Source organism: Falco cherrug, chromosome 2, assembly GCF_023634085.1.
Source record: "Falco cherrug isolate bFalChe1 chromosome 2, bFalChe1.pri, whole genome shotgun sequence".
Classification (NCBI taxonomy): Eukaryota; Metazoa; Chordata; class Aves; order Falconiformes; family Falconidae; genus Falco; species Falco cherrug.
Genome location: NC_073698.1, coordinates 34,010,355 through 34,031,137, shown reverse-complemented (window position 1 = coordinate 34,031,137; position 20,783 = coordinate 34,010,355). Strand labels below are relative to the sequence as shown.

Sequence of the window (20,783 nt, the reverse complement as noted above, 5' to 3'; positions counted from 1 at the left end):
GTGAACAGAATTGCCTAGACAAGAAAAAAAGATTCCAGTTTTCTGAACTATTTGTCCACTTTCTATGAGGGAGTGCCTATGTAGTCTGAAGATTCCCTACTGCAAGGCAGGGTAAGTTTTCAAGGAGGACGTCAGGTAAGATTAAAGTGGGTGTTCAAAAGTGAGGCAAAGGGAACAAACAAGTTTTTATCTGATATAAGATCAAGACAGTAAACAAAGAATTAACCAAGACATGAAAAAAATCAAGAAGTTCTAGAACAGTATGATAGCAGGCTAAAAGGGACTTGCTCATTTATTAAGATGAATCTGATCTACATGTTGCTTTTAAAACCTGATAGGAAGATTCTCTTGATTAGAAGATTAAAAAGAACCAAAACAGTGCATGCTTCTGACACTGGGGAAAAAAGGCACACAAAACGCTCATGAGAATTGAAAAAGCAAACCCAACATCTCTGATGAATCTTAAGTAATATATTAAAAGCTTACAGAACAATGAAGAAATAAGTATAGAACAGTTGGGGTCTCTTGTGAGCCACGAAACACAGCCTAAATGAAGATGATGATGTTTATAAATGCCTATATATAGTAGCATACAGGAAAAACTTCAATACTCTAGGAAACATCATAGGTGCTTAAGCTTGTTTTGAAATGTTTAACTGGAGGCTGTTTTCCTTGAAAGCAGTGATTTCTCTATATCTTAATCTTGTAAAGAAAAAGTTTAAATAAATTTTTTACTTAATTTTTGTAATCACATTTCAAATGTTTAACTGTCAAAATAATTTGTCATGCCAAAATTTCATGCAAGCACAGAATAATTTTAAAGGCCAGAATTCAAACCAAGTCATATTTTTCTTTGCAAGATCTTCTAAATTAAGATCTTTGTACACAAAGGCACATAATTCTCAAGTTTATTTTAGTACTTCTGTCTGTTGCAAGCTAATGAACTAATGAATGCTGCAAATTTTACCACTTGTACAAATGTTCTGTATCATAAACACCTTTCAAGATCACTGCTAATGCTGGATTAGTGTGCAATCCATAAACACTTTTTTTGATGCTAACTAGTTTCAAACAAGGCCCCACATTTCAAAGCATCTTTACACATCCAAGACTAACACCATAACAAACTACTTTCTCTCACAGGGAAGGTATAAGTCAATATTTCACATGAATTCATTACTGACGACAAGTATTACAAGGAATACACCTAGGTCTTGGCAGAGTTTCAATGAGCAAGGAAAAGATTTATACAACTTGAAGATAACGTTCGGGAAGACAGTGCTTTAAGAATATCATCTCTTCAAGAAATACGCACAGGACCTGAGAGCAGCCAAAACTGGCTGTTTAGCCTAACCGCTGGCTACCTCACTTCTCAGCTCTGACAGCTGACTGGACTGGAAGACATCCTGAAATTAAGATACTATCATCTAGATATCAGCTAGATTACTACTTCCCCCAAATCTGTCTCCAAGTCTAATGCCTAAACCTTGAATTTTATTATATGAAATTTGTTTTTATTTTCTTTAAATGTTAGCTCCTGTTAAGAAGTGATTCAATTCATGCAAGTTAACCCATCAATTGCAATATACTTCCAAGTACTTCTCTTTTCAAGTCTGGATACCTCCCAGTGAAGACTAGTATTTCCTAACTACATTCTGTTACAGAGGCAAGTATTCAGTGGCAAATATTAGCTGGACACTCTTTAGAAATCTGCAGTAAGACAGAGTAAGAAATCGCCTAGCTTCTGCCAGATTCCTATTCCTCACATTTCTTATGGAATGGAAAAAAAAATTCTTATCCATATTTAATACAGTTCTGGCACTGCTATTACTGAAATATCATTATAAACAAAAGTTCCTCAGTACAACTAGTTATTTTCTGTATTTCTTAAGGTTCATTGCTTAACAGGATTTTTTGTGTGCAAACAGAATAAAATTCCAGATAAGATTATATGTACTTGTTGACATAATAGGACAAGTTCATTTAAGTAGTGATGAGGAAGAGTACAAGAAAGAAAAAGAAAGAAAATAAAAAATAAAAAAAAGAAAAATGTAAATGATAAAGTGATAAGGAGCTCTTTGTAAGTAGAGGATCATTGAGAAAGAAGATTTTTTTCTTCTTTCTATCAACCTGGCCTACGCAGGAAGCAAAAGCATACACAACACGTAAAATTAAATAAAAGAAATGGAAAATGGAGTAAGCTGATGGTACTGAACAAAGACATTCACCATCCAATAGGGCAAACAAATTGACCTGAAGGATTTAAGATAAAGGCATATTAAGAACAGAATTCACTGTTACTACTCTCTCAACAGACAGAAGTCTATTTTCACCCAGACCATGGTTCTTACAGGCAACTTCAATCACCCTGACATGTGGTGGAAGGGCAACACAGCATGATCCAATCAATCTAGATTTCTGAGGCTGCCTGGAATAATGTCTCAACACAGGCACTGTATTGGCTAGGCAGGGGTGATGCATAGACGGTTCCTGCTATTCACAAACAAGAAGCAATTGGTTGTGGATGTGGCAATCAATAGCAGCCTTGGCTGTAGCAACCATGAAATAATGGAGTTCAAAATCCTGAGGGGGAGTGATGAAGGCAAATAACAGACTACAGATCCTGGGTCTTAGGTCAGATTGGCTTATTTAAAGAAGTGGCAGATAGGACCCCACAGGAGGCAGATTTGAAGGTTCATGAAAGCTAGCAGGTCATTCAGGACAACCTCCTTTAAATGCAAAGACTGTCCAGCTCAAAACTCAGCAAGACAAGTAGGAGACCAGCCTTTTCAAACAGGGAAATCAGGACTGAGTTCCCATGAAAAAAGGCAGTATATGGAAGGTGTCAGCAATGGTGGTCTACAAACACTTCCCTGACATGTATGCTAGGTTTCAGGAAAAACTAAAAATCACTAGCTACAAATATAGTTACTTCTAAGTATGCATGTACAAATAACTTCTAATGTTCAGGTCTGAAAGAGCTGGGTAAGATGCTCTAAGCTGTGAATGCTGATTTTCAAAAATATACATAATTCCTACGACACACTCAAAAATGAAAGCAAGGCAACACTGTGCTAAAGTTTTACACAAATAAATGGAGTAAGCAGCATAATTATAGGTTTTGTAAGCTATTATTAAACATGCACAAAACAAAACAGATCTGACCAATAAGCAACAGAAGGCTAACACAGACCAAAACCAGAGATTAATATAACCTATAACCATGCTATATTGAATGTGTTTTGCGCATGATGATTCTATTGTTATTTTAGTATCCCCTCTTAAAGTCAGACGCCAGAGGCATTTCTTAAGCATTTGACTACCTTAACCATGTAAGTAGCTACTTTCAATTTAATTAACCACTTAAAATGAATGTTTTTCTGTAGTCTTGAATTGAGGTCTAAATATTCTAGAGGACATAGAGGTTTCACCTTTCAGTATAACTAAATGTACTAGCTTATGAAGGTTGGTTTTGTTTTTAGAAAATGGTTTAACATCAGTAATAACGTAGTCATTTAGTTTACTTTTTTTTTTTTTTTAATAGAAGTACTGAAGTAACATTAGTGAGAACTACTGTCATAATCCATCACTCCCTGGAATTATATGTGCAATACTTACTTTTAATGCATCTTTGACTGCAGTCCTGCCTTCCTTTCCAAGGAAAACATTATAGGGGTAAAGCCGGTCAATAACATGCTGGACTGACATCATAGGAAAGGAATCCTAATCAGAATGAAAAAATACAAATGAAAAAAAAATGATTGGTTCATTCTATCCTCACCCATTAACTTGAAAATACTATATAGCGCTGAACTTAAAATAAAACTGTAAGGGTGATATACAAAGGACCACTATATGCAGTATTTGGTCAAATGTCAAAACAGGCATTTCTCAGGTGCTGTAATATAGATGTCTGAAGTAGATTAGAAGAATTATGACCTAAAAATTACTTTCTTTCCTGTGCATAAATGGAAGCTGCAGTAACTGGCTCAGAAACCTAAAGACATTTAAAATTAGGAGAGAAAAATCGTATCACAGGTAACCAAGTTTCATAGTACTACTAGGAAAGAATCAATAGGACAAGAAATCTATACTAGAATAATGATCTACTCATTCACAACAATTGCTAGTATTTAATTCTGATTCTATTACATCATATTGTACTTCACAACATATTGTACTTCACAAATCAATTGCTAGAAATTTCTGAACAGTTTGATCAAAACTGTTTTGTTTTGAAATGAGTTACTAAGTATGCCTGCACTTTCTACACAAAATTAAACCATTTTTTTTCACTATCACCTTGTTAGTTTTTAAGTACTCTTTTATCACTTGCTGCCTGAACTAGACAAAGATTCAATTATTTTGCTAGAGTAAGAGAAAGAAATAGAAGCACATTTATGACTCCTCAAGAAACATATGCATAAAGCCTTTTGTGATGGAAAAGTGTTTTGAAACCCCTAAAGTAACACTTGATTCTTTATTTCAAAAAAGACTTGCAAATTTTTAAGGACTACTTCTGTGTAACACCAGAAAAAACAGTCAGTGGACTGGTACTACTTTTTTAAGCCTTCAAAGTAAGTGAAAAATAAACAATATAATTTAAATACAATCAACTGATTTTCAATTATACACTTGGATTTACATAGGCATCCAAATGAAGAGTTGCTTAGAAATGAAACCGAGATGCATACTTTATGAAATGCATAATTCAATTCATACTTTATAATCAGTAATGCTATTTATAATGTTCCATATGAAAAAAAGATCAGTAAAAATAAACCATTTAAGGCACTGTAGTAAATGTACTGCTTAAAGGATCAGAGAGGCCTTTATTCCATTTTAAAAGCCCTCTGTGTATATATAAAGACATAACATATAATATTATCTCAAATTGATATAAATTATAATGGCATGTATGAAATTAACCTCTTCAGAACAGCATCCTACAAAAAAAATTCTCCCTTTCAGCAGGCAGGAGTTTTCAACCTAAGAAATACATTTTGGGACTGTGTGAATCCATGATACAAGCAGCAAAGCTAGTCATTGCAATGCATTCCCTCCACACTTTAAAATGGTTAAATCAACCAAGCTAGAAGTAGAGGATGGCAGTGGCCCAGCATATGAAGGAAAAATGTTGTAGAATCACTGAGAACAGTCACCTTAGAAAATCAAGTGATTAAAACTAATTCTAAAAGAAACAGCTCTTGTCTACTTAAAAAAAGACTGTCATACAATGGTAACACTTCACATTCTCTAATGTAAAATAAAATGCTTCCTTCATTCCATAGTTTAGATAATAGCTTAGGACTCATTTTCTTTCCATTACTCTGAAAGCCATCTGGCATTCATTTAAAAATAATTTTTCACTACAGGGCTCAAAGAATAAAAAGTTAGGATTTATTTTAAAATCCAATATGTATTTCTTTCCTAAAGCCCTCCAAATACTGTTTCATTTCCCTGAACTTGAATTTTAATCACTTCTTAACATCTGATGTAGTACCACTAATTCAGAAGAAAAAAAATTGTAAGTATCCAGCACAACTGAGGGGACTGAGCACCACAGTAATACAATTAGTATGTTTTAATGTATATAATCCAATAAAATATGTAGAAGTAATATGCCACTGAGCAGTACCACAGGTAAAATGATTGCACAGGAGACACAACAGATAAGTCTGTAGTCCTTTCTACAGACACCTGCACCTTGCAGAGAGGGTTTCAAAAGCTGTCCTGGTATTTTATCCTCCTGCGATGACCATATCTTCCTGCGTGCAAAAGGGTACCAACGCCTCTCTCTTTTTATACAGATCTCATCTTCCTGACTGCCTTCAGGAAGCTCCTTCTGTTTTCACTTTGACTTTTTGCCATGTAATTATAAAGTCCAAGGGACAAAAGCCTGTCACAGAAAGCAGAAAGACTGCCACAGCCTTAGTCCTGGCCTGCCTGATCTGACACTGTGAACTCAGCAAGTGTACACTTGTTATATTTCCCTGAGGACTGCAGCTGTCAAAGTATTGCATCTTCAAGTGCGCACAACCTGCATCCTCAGGTAACCTATGTTAAGTCTAGGTTTATTCTAAATCCACCAATCAACCCAAAGACCTATTGTAGGCTTCATCTCATACAACTTAACTGTCTCCTATACCCACGTTTAATACTTGGTTTGGGTTCTTTTAGGTGTCAACAGAGAGTAATAGGTGACTGCATTACAATGTAATCAATCCAATTTACATAATGCACAGCATTAAATCAGAAGCACTTTCAGGTTGTGAGTTTCATTTCTCTCAACTGACTACCTCAGTGTCAACAGGTAAACTATAGATGCCCCTGAAGTACGGTAAGATGATTTTGCAGAATAAAATCCATTACTTTGAGTACTAAGATACCTTTAATCACATCACAAATCTTGTGTCATGACATACTTTGTCCTTAAAGTACTACCCAGAGATATATGACTGAGGCATTTCTCCCTCAAATCATCCTTAGTTTTTTTTCAGGTTTATTTTTCAAATGTTCATGTTATTCTTCTTATAACAACATGAATAATCCGGATCAAATTTGAAAAATTTTAAGCCCATACAGTTTCACAGCATATGTGTATGCACATACCAAAATCTGAACTGCAGCCGATAAGCTGTCTAAAGGAAAATCTGGAAGTCCCAATGTAGAAGATTCTTGAGAGCAGAGAGTTGTAGCAAAAGACAGGAGCTGAGAAATTCTGCATAGGAAAAAGTAATTACAGAGTTTTATACATGCTATCTATATTTAAAATACTAAAGCCTAAAAAGTTAAATGCAGTATAAGATGCTGAAACTATTTCTGAGTGCAAATAAGTAAGGTGTGATTGAATTTCTAAAGCATTAAGGATTCATTATATGAAGGCTGCATATGAAAAGCTGTGTGAGCATACACCCACACACATTAAAAAAACCTTCTTCAGTTCTGGTCTCTATGCGGTGATAGAAGACACAAAAATAGCAAGGAAACCTGATAGGACGTTGTTTTTCTTCATTCATTCCATTTTTATTTTTTTAATTATGAAAAATTACCTCTCCGTGGAAATGTTTGATCCAATTGAATATAAGAGCTGAAGATGGTCCTGAAAATAGAACATAAAATCACAGAGTAAATTAATTTTGGGATCATACTGTGGGTCACAGCTCATGACGTATGAAGCATTTTATATTTTCCCCTCTAATTTAGACATGAGGATTCTACTTTCATCTTGACACAGAACTAATCTTATTTTTTAAAAAATAAAATAAAAAAGAAGAAAAATTATAAAATCTTTCTTTTAGGGTTATATGTTTTATGGAAGTTATTCTTCTGCTGCAGCATTTCTTGGCAACTCTAAGCCCGCTTTTCAGGAATTTATTAGGCCCCACTATGAAAAATATCCATTTAGACAAACTTATTACTCAAGGATTCTTTTCAGAGGTGAGGCAAGTAAAACATAAACCCAAAATATTAGCTCTACTCAGTACAGGTAATCCAGCTCTTATACTAGGACACTTACCTTGAAGGGCAGATGATAAACATCTCTAGCCTGAAACCGAGAGCGAAGTGGCGGATCCAGAGGGTTACCAGAGTATTTAGGTACTGGCAGGCCCAACGCTATCACTCGAAAATCTTCACTAACCCGAACAATCTTCCATGCATCTAAGTCTGATTTTGTATGATCCTAAATTCATTAAAATAAAGCAACAAGAAGGAAAGAAAAACACAACCACAAAACATTACATCATACGATGACGTGGCTGCAGATTGACTAACAGCCCTGGTCCTTTAACTTCAATGTGGTAATGTTCTTATCTTTCATCCAGAGGGGCTAGAAAGCATTGAACTAGTCTAATCTTCGGAAGGTAAAAGCAAGTTTTTTCCAAAATGTACATAGATAGAATGATTGATCACGTGCAGCTCTCTAGCCTGTAGCAATTTTACTGAAGCCCCCACAGATGGTCAAAGCTGAAAAGGTATCATTACAACATTGTTTTCAGAAAGAACAGAAAATAAACAGACCACAAAATTTAAAAACATTAGAAGTGGGTTAACATGAGCAAGTTTTTCTTCTTCTCTTTTTTTCCTTCTTTTTTCCCCCCACTTGTAACTGTAAAGGAGACTAAAATCTGCATTAAAAAGTTTCATTTACAAATTATGCTTTATTATAAGCAATAATACAGAATTAGACTCTTTCATGGGGACACTAGATACTGTATTTCACTTGTCATGTAGAAGATTCCTTGCATATAAAAAATGCACTTGAGTATTCCCACATCAGTTAAGTCTTCCTTGAAACTATACATGAGTACATTTCCTGCAAACCTAGATGTACAGTAATTATTCACATAGACAAGAAAATTAATATTTACTTATATAATAAAATATTCCTCAAACAACAAAACAACAATATTATATTTAGTATTGTATCAAGAGATTTATTTAATTCATATACTATTAGCAGTGTGCCTGAGGCACTCATTTTGAAACATTTTATCATTAGATAAGCGTTAAAAAAGAAAAAAGAAATTAGGAAGATGCTTTGCATAATTGCAACCAAATCCTGTCTACATTTGAATTCTCAATTTCAGTCTTTAAATACAATTACATTTTTAAAGCTTACTTTTAAAATATAATAATAATGCTTCCAATAACAGCATCTACTAATTAAATACCATAAAATTGGTTTTGGAAAAGGCATAGATCAAAAAGATTTTAACCACAGATGAGAGGCATAAGAAATAATGATTTTAGAAGTCCACTACAGTACTTCAGCACAGCTGAAACTTCATACAATCAGGATCAGTGACAGAAGGCTTACTGCACATGTCCGCCCTGTGCCACATGGGTCTGGTTATATACCTTACCACAGTTAGGTATGACAAGACAGAAACGCGAGCAAGAAGGTGTCAGACTGTTAGGAGAGACTGACAGGTATGTGATAGGAAACTACAGTACATGAAAGTAAGATGCGGAGTACTACTGGAAACTGTCTGATGAAATTTATTGAGGTCCCCAAATGCCTGAGAAGTATCCATTCAAATTTAAGCAGTAGGACTCAAAGCCTGAAAACAAAGGAAAATAGCTAAAGCAGCAATGGCAGATGACACTAAAATCCCATTTCGTAGCAAAAGAAAAGTCTTTAACCATTTCCTATAATTTAGATTGGCTGCTCTGTAAATTAAAGGCAAGACAGCACTAATAAGTACAGTGTCGCTCATCTTGACCTCATTTTTTTAGTATTCTAACATCTTAAAAGCTAAGCAACAGGGCTCTTGCAACGCTGAAGCATTTTCTGAACTTCATGGGAACAATTTCAATTTAAACCTCTTCTCACAGGTATATTTAGTTATTGCCACATTGTGGCTTTCACATTTTAGAAACATACAGGCTCTGTACAAGGTTAACATGGACTACTGTTTTTCATGTGGACAGACAAGATACAGATGAGAAGTTGTTGTTGCAAGCAGTAGTTTGACTTCTCACTTAGCTTTCACCCTGCCTACTTCATTCTACGTAACACCCCAGAAAAAAACAACCAAGGAAACCTTAGTGAGATTTCCCCCATTTGACTTGTAACTACTCTCCTCTTCATAACAGTATCCAGCACCACCAAGAACAGGAAAAAAAGATGAGGAAAATCCAAACAGCATTTCCATACCTGCAGAAGTTTGTCATAACGCTCTGCAGACATGAGAAAACGACCGTCTTCAAGCTGCATTTCCCTGTTCTCCAGTAAATTGTTTAACACTGGCAGGACATTCCGCTCAGCTTTCTCCAAACCCTCCAGCACAAGGATTCTGCCTTCGGTAGCTGCACGAACTGCACACTTCCAAAAAAACAAAACAAAAAACCCCCATTACATATCTCATTAAATCCTGCTGAAAAATAATTTCCAGGTGCATCCCAAACCAGTATTTATTTCTGTAGGAATCAATAAGATTCACATCAGTAGAGATCAGGAAGAGTGACAGCTGACTGCCATAACAGCGCTGCACATTCATAAGCTGGACTTCTATCACCTAACTATTATAGGGACTGACAGGTATAAGTTCCAGTATTTCATACCAACAGAATAAAACTTAAAACCTTGGCAGACATTTTAGTGCATAACCAGTATATATTAATATATGTGGCATCCTTTCTTTTTGACCTTGCATAATATTTTGCATTGTCAGGTATTTTAACACCATGTAACAAATCTGGGACAGCTATTTATACTGAAAACATACAATCAAGGTGGTTTTACTTGTTTACATTAAAATATTTAGGAAAAAGTCAGGTATTTCTTCAGATTGCTCTTGTTATGCACCAGTGTAATTCACTCTCAGTATATTGCTTTAGTCCCACTAGAACCTAAGTCTATTGACACCAAACACGAATGAGAAAAACAAAATACTGCTATAAATAATCAGACATTAAAAAAATGTGATAAAATGTAAAAGACTCAGAATTATATTCCCTGAGTGAACATGGCGTTCTACAAAACCAGAATAAAAACATAGCCATTAAATTAATAATCTTTTGAAGCCTTTGGGATAGAAAGTTGTTTCTTTTCTGTATTTCACTTTATTAGTTGTTTATATGTGGCTGTTTATTTAAATGCATAATGTGGAGCCAAATGTAAAACTAAACTCTGGTGCTGGTAATTTTGTGCAACTTTCTTGCAGTCAATGATATTCACTCAGGTAAATAACTACACTTCGTATCTAATATGCACAATTACTGTCCAGTAAAAGACTGAAATTCAGTGCATTCTTGTCTACTTCCAATTTGCAGAAATCTAATCGGATAACAATGGGGCAGGTTTAGGCACAGGCAACATTTAGAGGCACCAATGAGTCTTCCTTTGCATTCCTATTACATTTTAAAAGAATTTTAGACACAAGCACAGTTGCAAAGGGAGAACAAATGAAATCTCTTCCCAGCATATCTCCCATAAACTCTTACATAAGAGCCTGTCATATAATGCTAGATGGAAATCTCTGATGAATAAATACAATGGATACCAAAACTTGGAACACAGAGAAGGAAGGAAAAAGAGAAAGAATAATGAAGAAATACCAGAACACAGAAATAACAAGAAAAAGAAAGGAAGAAGAATGACATACGAAAGCAGATGTTTAAAGGACAAAAGCATAAGCCTAAACTAGAAACAAAGAACACTTCAACACAACAAATTAATTGCTACATGGTACAAAGTGTACAACAGAATCAGAGATCCATCTGAGAATATAAAGCCAACACTAAATGATAAGACTAAGTAATTTAGAACTTTATGTACAGTATAGAAGCATAAATAACTAATGACAAATTACCCATAACTTAAGCTTTTCACATCATCATTAAGATGGAAATAATTCCTGTATTTAATCTGGATTCAAGCAAATATTACTGAAAAAAAGGTACACGCTAATCCTGGTACACAGCTCCACATCAAGTTTCCTTCTCTGAAAGACATTTAATATCTAGCCTCATAATCAGTATCTGAGGAACCTGGAATAATACCATAAACAAGCAATAGTCGTCAGATTATTTCTCTCCCACTGAATCACCAATTCTTTCGAAAAGCAATCAGTATGTGAATTTTATCTTTTTTGTTGTTAATTCAGGACATCATACGCTACTAACAGGCAACATAAAATTCCTCTCTCCTCATCCAATAAAATTTGTACAAAGGACAAATTTTGTACTAACATTCTTCTCCAGGAAGGTCACTGGACAAGTCCAAAATCTGCTCCAACCTGCTTGAATAGAAAACTGGAGTCTCCAGCAGCCAGTCCAATACCTGGCATGAACAAAATGCTATTTTGTCTACATGTAGTTTGGAGATACAGCCAGAATATGCTTTAACAAACAATTTATTTGCCAAGTTGGTTGGATTCTGCATATTATAAGTCTATGAAGACTTTATGACTGAGTTTTACTAGCCAGAGGAAAATACACATTCTGTTCATATGGTTTCAAAATATTTTGAGTATCCATAGTATCTTGTTGACTCATGTTGAGACACGCACACTATAGATGAAGGCTTGCTGAAATAACAGACTTCCAGTATCAACATAAATCTCTCTCCTGAACTTGTACATGAAGGCAATTGCTGTAGGGGTAGACAGCAAATACCAGTAACTATATAACAACCATTCACTTCAAGAAAGAAGATGCTCTCCATTAGCAGTGCAATCTTGATAAGCAGCCTACTGTATCACCAGATTACAGGATCAAAATTTTAAAATGACATAGTTTCCAAAGCTGGGAAACTATTTGAAGTTTTTATTCAAAGTTCTATTGCTCAGTATAATAATATTTCAAAAGGTACACTACAGATGATCTTTGCCTACCTCTATGTATCTTTTATAATCAACTTCAGGAATGGCTTAGTGCACAGCCAAGGGTTTTAACTTCTTAATCAAAGACACCCCATAACAACAATACCACCACCACCTGGGTGCTAATTTACTCTGATTGGCTTTCTTCCAAACTGTGCTTCTCCTATATCTTCAAAGCATATCTGAAATACTGGAAACCTTTCTTCAAATTAAAATTAAATAAATGCACAATTAATCTACCTCGAAAGTTCTTGCGTTAAATAGCATACGGTCTGTTCTTAAGACTGAAACAGCCACCTATCTCTGGCTGAACTATGATATTTCTGCATCCTGGTTAGTAATAAGTTTTTGCAATAAGCTAGGCATCCTCTGAATCATAATTTCAGTTTTATCTGTGTATTGATGGACTGGTATGGAAACTAAAATGCATTAAAAAAATCAGAGGAAAGAAAGTAAGTTTGCAATCTGTCACTGAAAATATTTTTTTCAAAATGTTTCCAAGAAACAAATCTTCATAATTCCATAATGAAAACCCAGAAATAGCTGCACTGACTCCCTCTCTCACTAGCCTCGTTTGTTCTAAACATTTAACATAAAACACAATTTGACAGAGAGCACTTATATTGTGCAAACTTGATGATAAACCTGAGATTAGAAGTATTAATTTCTGTTAAAAAGCACAGAGGAATTTGTTAAACGTTTACTTACAGTAAATCTGAAACTACAGCGAGAGACTACTTTGCTCATCAGAGGACAGACACTGCTGTCTCCCACCCATGCTCCTAGGGCTCTGGAAGGATGATAACCTGCATACCTGCTCCAGGGAATACCTGCAGCTACCACAGGGCAGAAGCAGAAGCCCTTCAAACAGTGCTGCCCTCATAGTAATGGATTTATGCAATAAATACGTAACACAGAGTGCTTACCCTGGTTTCAGATTGCACCTACAAAAATGTATTTTTATCTTTAAAGGCAAAAAACACCTTAGGAACAATACAACCCTAAGCAGACTTTCATTGTCTTTCCTGTAGCTAAGCCACGGTGAGGTCCTCCACTTACGCAGTGCAAAATATGACAAATGCAAGAAGCTGTAAACCCCATTTTTGACACAAATCACAGTATATAAGCATATGGATGAAGCTACACAGTGTCAGAAAGAGAAGACAGGAAAAAAGCTGACCGCAATGTACATACTGAAATGCACGAACACCAGAGAAAGGAGGATGTTTTTATAAAGCTAACCAAAATAGTTTGTAAGGGCACAAGAAATTTGAACAGTGGAGTTTAAAATACCAGAACTGAAATGGTAGGTCCTTCAGAAAAATGTTTATCATAAACCAGAAAACTCTGGTTGCCCTGAAATCCATGAGGAAGGTTCTGAGGAACTCTCAAGAGCTTTTATTTTCAAACTTGAGCATCATTCTGAATACGATGTACAGGCTATGCTTCAGAACTGCATTACAAATATGCTTCTAGGAATTGCTCAACAGTAACCTGTAATTGTCTCTTTTTCAGAAGCTACCTCAAGATAAGTTTGGGGTTTTTTCAGAAGATGACTTGCCCCTGCTCTGAAAACTGGATCCCTTTAATGGCATCTTAAGCACAGCAACCATAACTACAATGTGGAAAAACAACAGTACAAGTAGCTCAGTGAACACGAGAACTAATGAGGTAAGGTTTCCCTACATCTGCAGCCTACGTTTCAGATGTCCCTTTCAACGCAGTATCTTGTTCCCTCCACCTGCACAATATCCCACACAAATTCACCCACCCAAGTCTTTCCATTCACTCCTGTATCTCATAAACATTCCCACAATGTAATGGCCAGATGTCTCTTACAGTGAAAAGAGATCCTTAACAACCATCTGGTAAAGACAACACAAAACTTTGGCTGGTTTTGAGCTAACACAATGCTGACTGGCTGCAGCAGGCTAACTTGGAACTATTAAATCCATCGTGCAGCCTGTCTTCCAGGGATGGGAGGTGGACATTACTTTGAGTCCCTGTAACCTACCAAGCTACCAAATATTACAAAACTCAGAGGAAATTGATATCTTCTAAATTTCTTTCCATGGGTCAATTACAATTAATCAAATATTTTAAATTTAAATCATTAAAACTAACTAAGAAGTAAAAGATACCAGTAAAAGAAATCACAGAGATACAGAAGGGAATATGCTGTGAGCTTTCACTCCTCATTTTACGAGGGAAGGAAGAGGGCATCGACCAAGACTTGTAATTTACTGTAAGTGTCTCAGGTCATTCCTTTAAGAAGATGCAATAGAACTAATAAGATCATCACTTTTTAAATAATAGTTTTATGGAAAAAGTGAATCATCTAGAAATTTAGAGACAGTCCAAAGATTGATGTACAAACAGATGTTCAGGGCAGTAAAGCATATAAGGCTGTCTCCTATTGGGGAATCTACTTTGCCAGATTTTAAAAATATCTGTAAGCAGCACGTCTAATGGTATGCCACTACCAAAGAATATCTTTCAATACATTTGTTCAGTTTTAAGGCTTCTTAATTCCTTATTATTTTGTTTTCCCTCGTGAGTTGAGCAAACAAGAAAGCTGTTGAGCAATGCTGAAATGGATGGCTATTTAATGGACTGACATGATAACACACTTCCTCTAAAATAAATAAAGTCAAAATTTAAGTAGTAAAATAAAGGGCTATTAAAAGCCATGTTCAACCGGTTTCAAAGCAACGTCAACTTTTTATGAAAACTTACTATTAATTTATTCCTTAAATATTTGTAAAGTCTTGTGTTGTTTAAAATAACATGTATTAATAAAAAAGTTCCGAACTTATAACGTCATTCAAAGAAGAGATTACAAACAGATTTACTATTCATCTGTTTACTCTATTTTTTGTTACAAAATTTTTCACTTTGTAGATGATGATAAAGTGTAGTTTTGCATTTTACAATTTGGGCCACATATATACTGAGTTGCATATATTTTAAATATGATGCTCAGGTTTTATTAAAAGCAATGTAATTGTAACTACTGTGGTTAGTCAAATTGAAAAAGTATCTTAAGAACTAAATAGTTCAACCTTTCTCTCCCTCAGTAACGGGAGGGGTGGGGGCTACATCTTCACTATTCAGCTTACCTCCCTGCTGAGTTAATCAAGTGTTTTCTGGGTGAATTTTACAGCTAATTTTCCCCCATGAGGTTAGGAAAATTACAGGGCAGGTTGCATTTACTGCCGTTACTTACTACTTTTTTATTTGAAAAAAACAAAAAAACAAAAAAAGACAGAGAAATTCCAGTATACGACAGCACCGTCAGCCAGGCTAGTTAGTATACAAGGAGAGATTCCAGCTGTCCACATTCCAGTGAGGAAGAATAGCCTGAAACGATGATCACCTAATTCATGATGCAACACCATGGCACAGAATGAAAAGCAACTAAAAAAGAAACAACCTGAATTTATTGGAGATTCGAATCAGAAAACTGGGCGAGAAAAGTTTACCCCAGGAAGCGAATAGGCATACGATAAGATCATAAATATGTTAATATGACAAGAACAAGAAGTCTTTCATGTCACAGTCATTGATTTTAGCTTCCTCAGTCATTGATTTCAGGTTCCTCCAAACAATTTTTTCCCCTTTTTTTAAACTACCATTGTCAAATGAGCTGTCTATCACCCCTTTCCCCAACAAGACAGTCAGGTGTTTTTGAAACAGTGTGTGCAAACTGTATTTACAAGAGAATTATGTCCCCCACTTAGGCAGGGCCCGGCCATTTTAGCTGCTTCACACCAAGTATATTAGTAATCAGATCCACGGAAGTTTGCATCTTGGGCAGATAGCAGGCCCAGGAGCACACAGTCTGAGCTTCTGAACATATTTACCACTGCAAATATCTGCCAACAAAGAAGCCTAAGGGTTTTTCTCTTCATTCTATACAACTCTTGTCTTCTGGACAAGAATTAGTGAGATGGGTTATTTAGATTTTTCTTCCTGATGAGTAGCAGAATAAAAAGGAAATTAACCACCTGACAGATATCTAAAAATTATAAAGGTACTTATCATCTGTAAAACACTACTATTCAGAGCACCATCCATCAAGTCTACACTGCCAATGAACGTTGTGACCCCACATACTACACAGTATTGCCCCTTCCTGCATTGTAGGAAATACCAGCTGAAAAGAAAATGGAAATATATATATATAAACAGACACAAACTTAAGAAAAAAGAACCCCACACCTTTGATTTTAATCTGTAAGGAATTATAAATACACAGTCCAACTATTCCTCACATTACATCACAGACATTCACCTATTTGCCCTCTACATCAAAACAAGATACCAGATTCTGAACTGCTGACCTAAAAAATCCAGCTATATGCTGACATTTTAGAAACATACAAGAAGTATTGCAAATGATTAAAACAAAATCACTTTTACTAGTTAAAAGTCTACTATATAGGGGTCCATATCATGCATTTTCTTTTCAGATAGGAGACATACTATGTCAACGTCAATAAAGATTAACTTGATCCAAATACTGTTAGTTTCTACCCAATATTTTCCTCTTTCTGTGCAATGTTGGACACAACAAGAAAATGGTAGTAACAATCTGACTTCTGCAGCACTGCATTGCTTGCCTCTTCTTTTCACAGACTTTACTATCTAGCTCCCTGTACTAGATAGACAGATATCACAGTGACAGTCAACTACGTTACAAGTTCTGACAATGCCTTTGCTGTGGCTAACTTACCAACTCATCAAAAATCCACTGTCACCTTAAGACAGTATGTTAATAAGTCAAAGAATTACACAATTTGCACTCACTGGTTCATCTTTTTAAAAGCTGAATTATTCTTACCCATCTCTTTGCTAGGGTATAGGAAGAATTCTTTTTATAAGTATACACAAACATATAAACGTGTATACACACACACACACTCTATAATTCATTCAATTAATCTCATGTCTTGTTTTATAATTCTCTTTTTTTGATTAAAAGAAACCAAACTCAAGTCAGTGTAGTGCTACTCCAGGGGATTTCATGTCATGTTCATTTTACAGACAGGATAGTTTAAGCTGTCATATCTGTCACTGTGAGTGTTTAATTGATTACTACATGAAGTCTTTCAAGCCATGGTAGAAGACAATTTTTCTGATATCTTGACAATCCATTTTACATTTTATCATTTTATGACTTACGGTGCTGATGCAGTTAAGGAGGCAAAAGTATTCTATTAAAATGAGTATGTTCATATTAGTTCAAAACACACCAAAACTGAGCCTAATTCTGTATACACAGAATGACAGTGATACAAATATTTATCCACTCAGTGGATACAGCTTAATCAGCAAATTTTCAAATTGTGTTTGTAATTTTTCAGCACATAAACCATACAACATTTTTATATTTATTCCAACCTCAGGTAGTTTGATCATCGGGCACAGAAAAGCCTGTACACTTAATAAAGTGCTCTGCGTTTGGGAAGCTTCTTTTATTTAATGCAAAAGCTGGAAGATGCAGGGTAAACAAAACCAGGCGTTCCAGGCAACATGGTTTGTGGCACAGTCTGGGAGAAATACACCACTCAAGCACTAACAAAACGGCTTAGCTGCTCTCCCAGTTGCATCCACTACTTTAAAATAGCATAGGATTTCCTTAGATGGAGTAATTCGTAATGTAGGAGGTTGTAGTAATAAGAGTTTAAGCCAGAGGTGTGCCTTTTAGAGCTGTACACACATAATAAATAACAAATCTGCATCAAAAATGGGGGGCGGGGGGGCAGGAGGCGGGGGGGAAAGGACATACAAATATAAAATCAAATTCCTTAATGTTTTGAAAATACAATAGGCTGCTATTAGAATCTCCATACTGGTTCAATCAAGTTGGTGTCTCAACCACACAGTTACAGAAACAGTAAACCACTCTGCAAGACAAGCTCTTCTATCAATAAAAGCAAAATCGGAAGCTGCCACTTAAATATTTAAGTAATATAATTTTAACTAATTATTTGATACACAACATAATTAACCCCTGCAAGAAATTACAAAACTAAAACCAAGAGGTTACTTAATTATTTCACTAACAGCAAGAATGACATTTCTAAGGCTTTTAACAGTGAATTAAGTGAATTAACAGCTGAAACCCAAAATTAATGGCCCATGGTAAAGACAAGAAAACAGAATTTTCTGCTGTCAGTACTTGAATGAAAACAAATTCATTCACCATTACCCCATAATAAGTCCTTTATTTTACACAATTTTAATTGGGAATGAATTTGATAATTCAATGTTTAGCTTTATTTTGATGGCACTTATTTCTGAAGTAAATAAACAACTTTTTTTTTCCCACCCTTCATGAAGATATCTAACTTTCAAATGGGAGAAAATTTGGAATTAGATTCACTCTAGTACTAAGAAATGCTAATATGCGAGAATATTTGATACACTGGCCCCTCAATATACATTTCAATACAGAATTTCAATCACTGCCTCCAAATCACCATCTTCCAAATCTATCTTAAATGACGAACTGCAATCATATTCAGTAACTTCATGTTAAAATATATCAGACATACTGAAAGCCCTGAGAAATCAATTTACAGTATTTAATCTGTCACTATTAAATGTAGAGCTATAAACAACCATATCATCTTAACAATCCCTCACAGACTACTTTGCAAACCTTTGTGGGCCTGCAAACCTGATGATTCACTATATTGCCGTTATTTCTGATAACAAGATGCCAGCTTTCATTACAGTGTATTACTATTCAAAGTGTAGGATAACTGCATTACTAGATTATGACTTGCATGCAAAGAGCCTCATCTGTCTTAAACAACAGCTAAGTTTTATTTGACCCACAGAATACAGTGGATGTTCTGGACACCAGACTTCCAAGCTTTGCTGTGTTCTCTTGAGTGCAATGAAGAGCAAGCATGAGATTCCACAGGAAGGGAAATGGTACGTAAATCTCAAATGCACAGCCTGTATTCTTTAGTCCCTCATATGAGTTCACTTTGTCTTTAGCTCACCTATGGCAATGAGAGCAATCCAAGCTCTTTTGGGAGTAGTTTAAGGCTACCTACTGATAGCCTTCTCTGCCTTGAAACAGTTCATGCTCCGGGGTTTAAAGAGTAGTAGTGTCTGGCTTCCGTAAAGTTTTGAACTGGCAGAGCCATCAGCAAACCTCGAAATCATTAAATGGACTAATTAAAATTTACACCCAAGCGTAACCTGTAAAATTTTATTCCCTTTTATTATTGAGCTATAATTAGTTCTGTAATGTTTCTAAACGTAAGTATGTACCATACTTTATGTCTCTTTAACTAAAATGTAGGGTTAGAAAACTTCAGCTGGAACATCACTATCTAGGAGATTCATCTTTCACGTTTCCAGTATTTTAAAAGTGCTCATCTAAATATTTATGATTTATTTTCTTATTTTCTATTCAGAGCTTAATCATACGTTGGTTACATTGGTTACATATATGATGACTAACACATGAGCTGAGGGAAGACATCATGATTTCAACTGATTTTAGTGCTTTGGTATCTTGTTAAAGGAAAGACTTGGTCCAAAGTACCACTGTGGTGGATTCTGATAAAAATCTTTTAACTGAACATTTCCAACACATTGAGGAAGAAAGGTAATCTTAGACCTTTACATTAGAAAGCTAATCTTCCTAGAGTGTTCTTACTGTAGCTTCTACAAAGTGAAGCAAGCTGCCTCATACTTACACTGGGATCAAAACTTTCAGACAAATACAGCGTTAACAGCCCGTCCCACATCTTGGTGAGCTTCTTGCAGTCCCTGATACAGCAGCTCTTTCAAATGCTAGTTATCTGATGTTTTTACACCAAGGGTAAATTATCTTGACTATCCTGTAGCAAGTGTGAGGATTAAGACTGTCCATAACAGCAGGCAGCCATGGCGCTAACACAAGTTAATGAGTTAACCCCACAGCCTACACAAATGCTCTTATCCTCTGGTAAATGAAACACTGTTTACAGCCCTATTACACAGTACAGCACTTTAAATCATCTCATGTTGTGCAACCCTCATGTCATTATTTGAAGACTTAGAAGTAACAAAAAAAAATTTACTTAGATTAGCTTTTATCCTTCATTCTGATGATCTTCCATTGCTCAAAGTAATTTATCGGGGTTTCAAGAAAAATCTATGTTCAGGTTTCGTTAAATTTTGGAGTCTGATAAAAAAGAGAATTGGAAATTAAAGAGGAAAAAAAAAGGAAAGAAAAAAAAAAGGAAAAGGTTTCATTAAAACAGGGAATAAAGCTTTCATTCTTTTCTTCCTCTTCTGTTCCCATCTCCCTTTCCACCTACAAATCACTTGTATGATGGTGGTATGATTAATCTGCATAGCATCGCCACCTGAAAACTGTTCAAGAAACCCCATTTAAATTTACACTGTATCAGAGGAACTGACCTCACCCTGATTAATTACAAGCCT

General features: G+C 35.4%; 1 protein-coding gene across 2 annotated transcripts in view; it reads right to left on the bottom strand.

The window, feature by feature from the left end:
* VWA8 (von Willebrand factor A domain containing 8) overlaps nt 1-20,783 on the bottom strand; it is a 185,969-nt gene that overhangs the window by 142,534 nt on the left and 22,652 nt on the right. For both annotated transcript variants that reach the window (XM_027815848.2, XM_027815857.2), the window contains exons 5-9: nt 9,662-9,829; nt 7,520-7,684; nt 7,053-7,102; nt 6,613-6,721; nt 3,619-3,723 (exon numbers count right to left, since the gene is read on the bottom strand). In XM_027815848.2, coding sequence (XP_027671649.2) covers nt 3,619-3,723; nt 6,613-6,721; nt 7,053-7,102; nt 7,520-7,684; nt 9,662-9,829 — 597 coding nt within the window. The remainder of the gene's footprint in view (nt 1-3,618; nt 3,724-6,612; nt 6,722-7,052; nt 7,103-7,519; nt 7,685-9,661; nt 9,830-20,783) is intronic.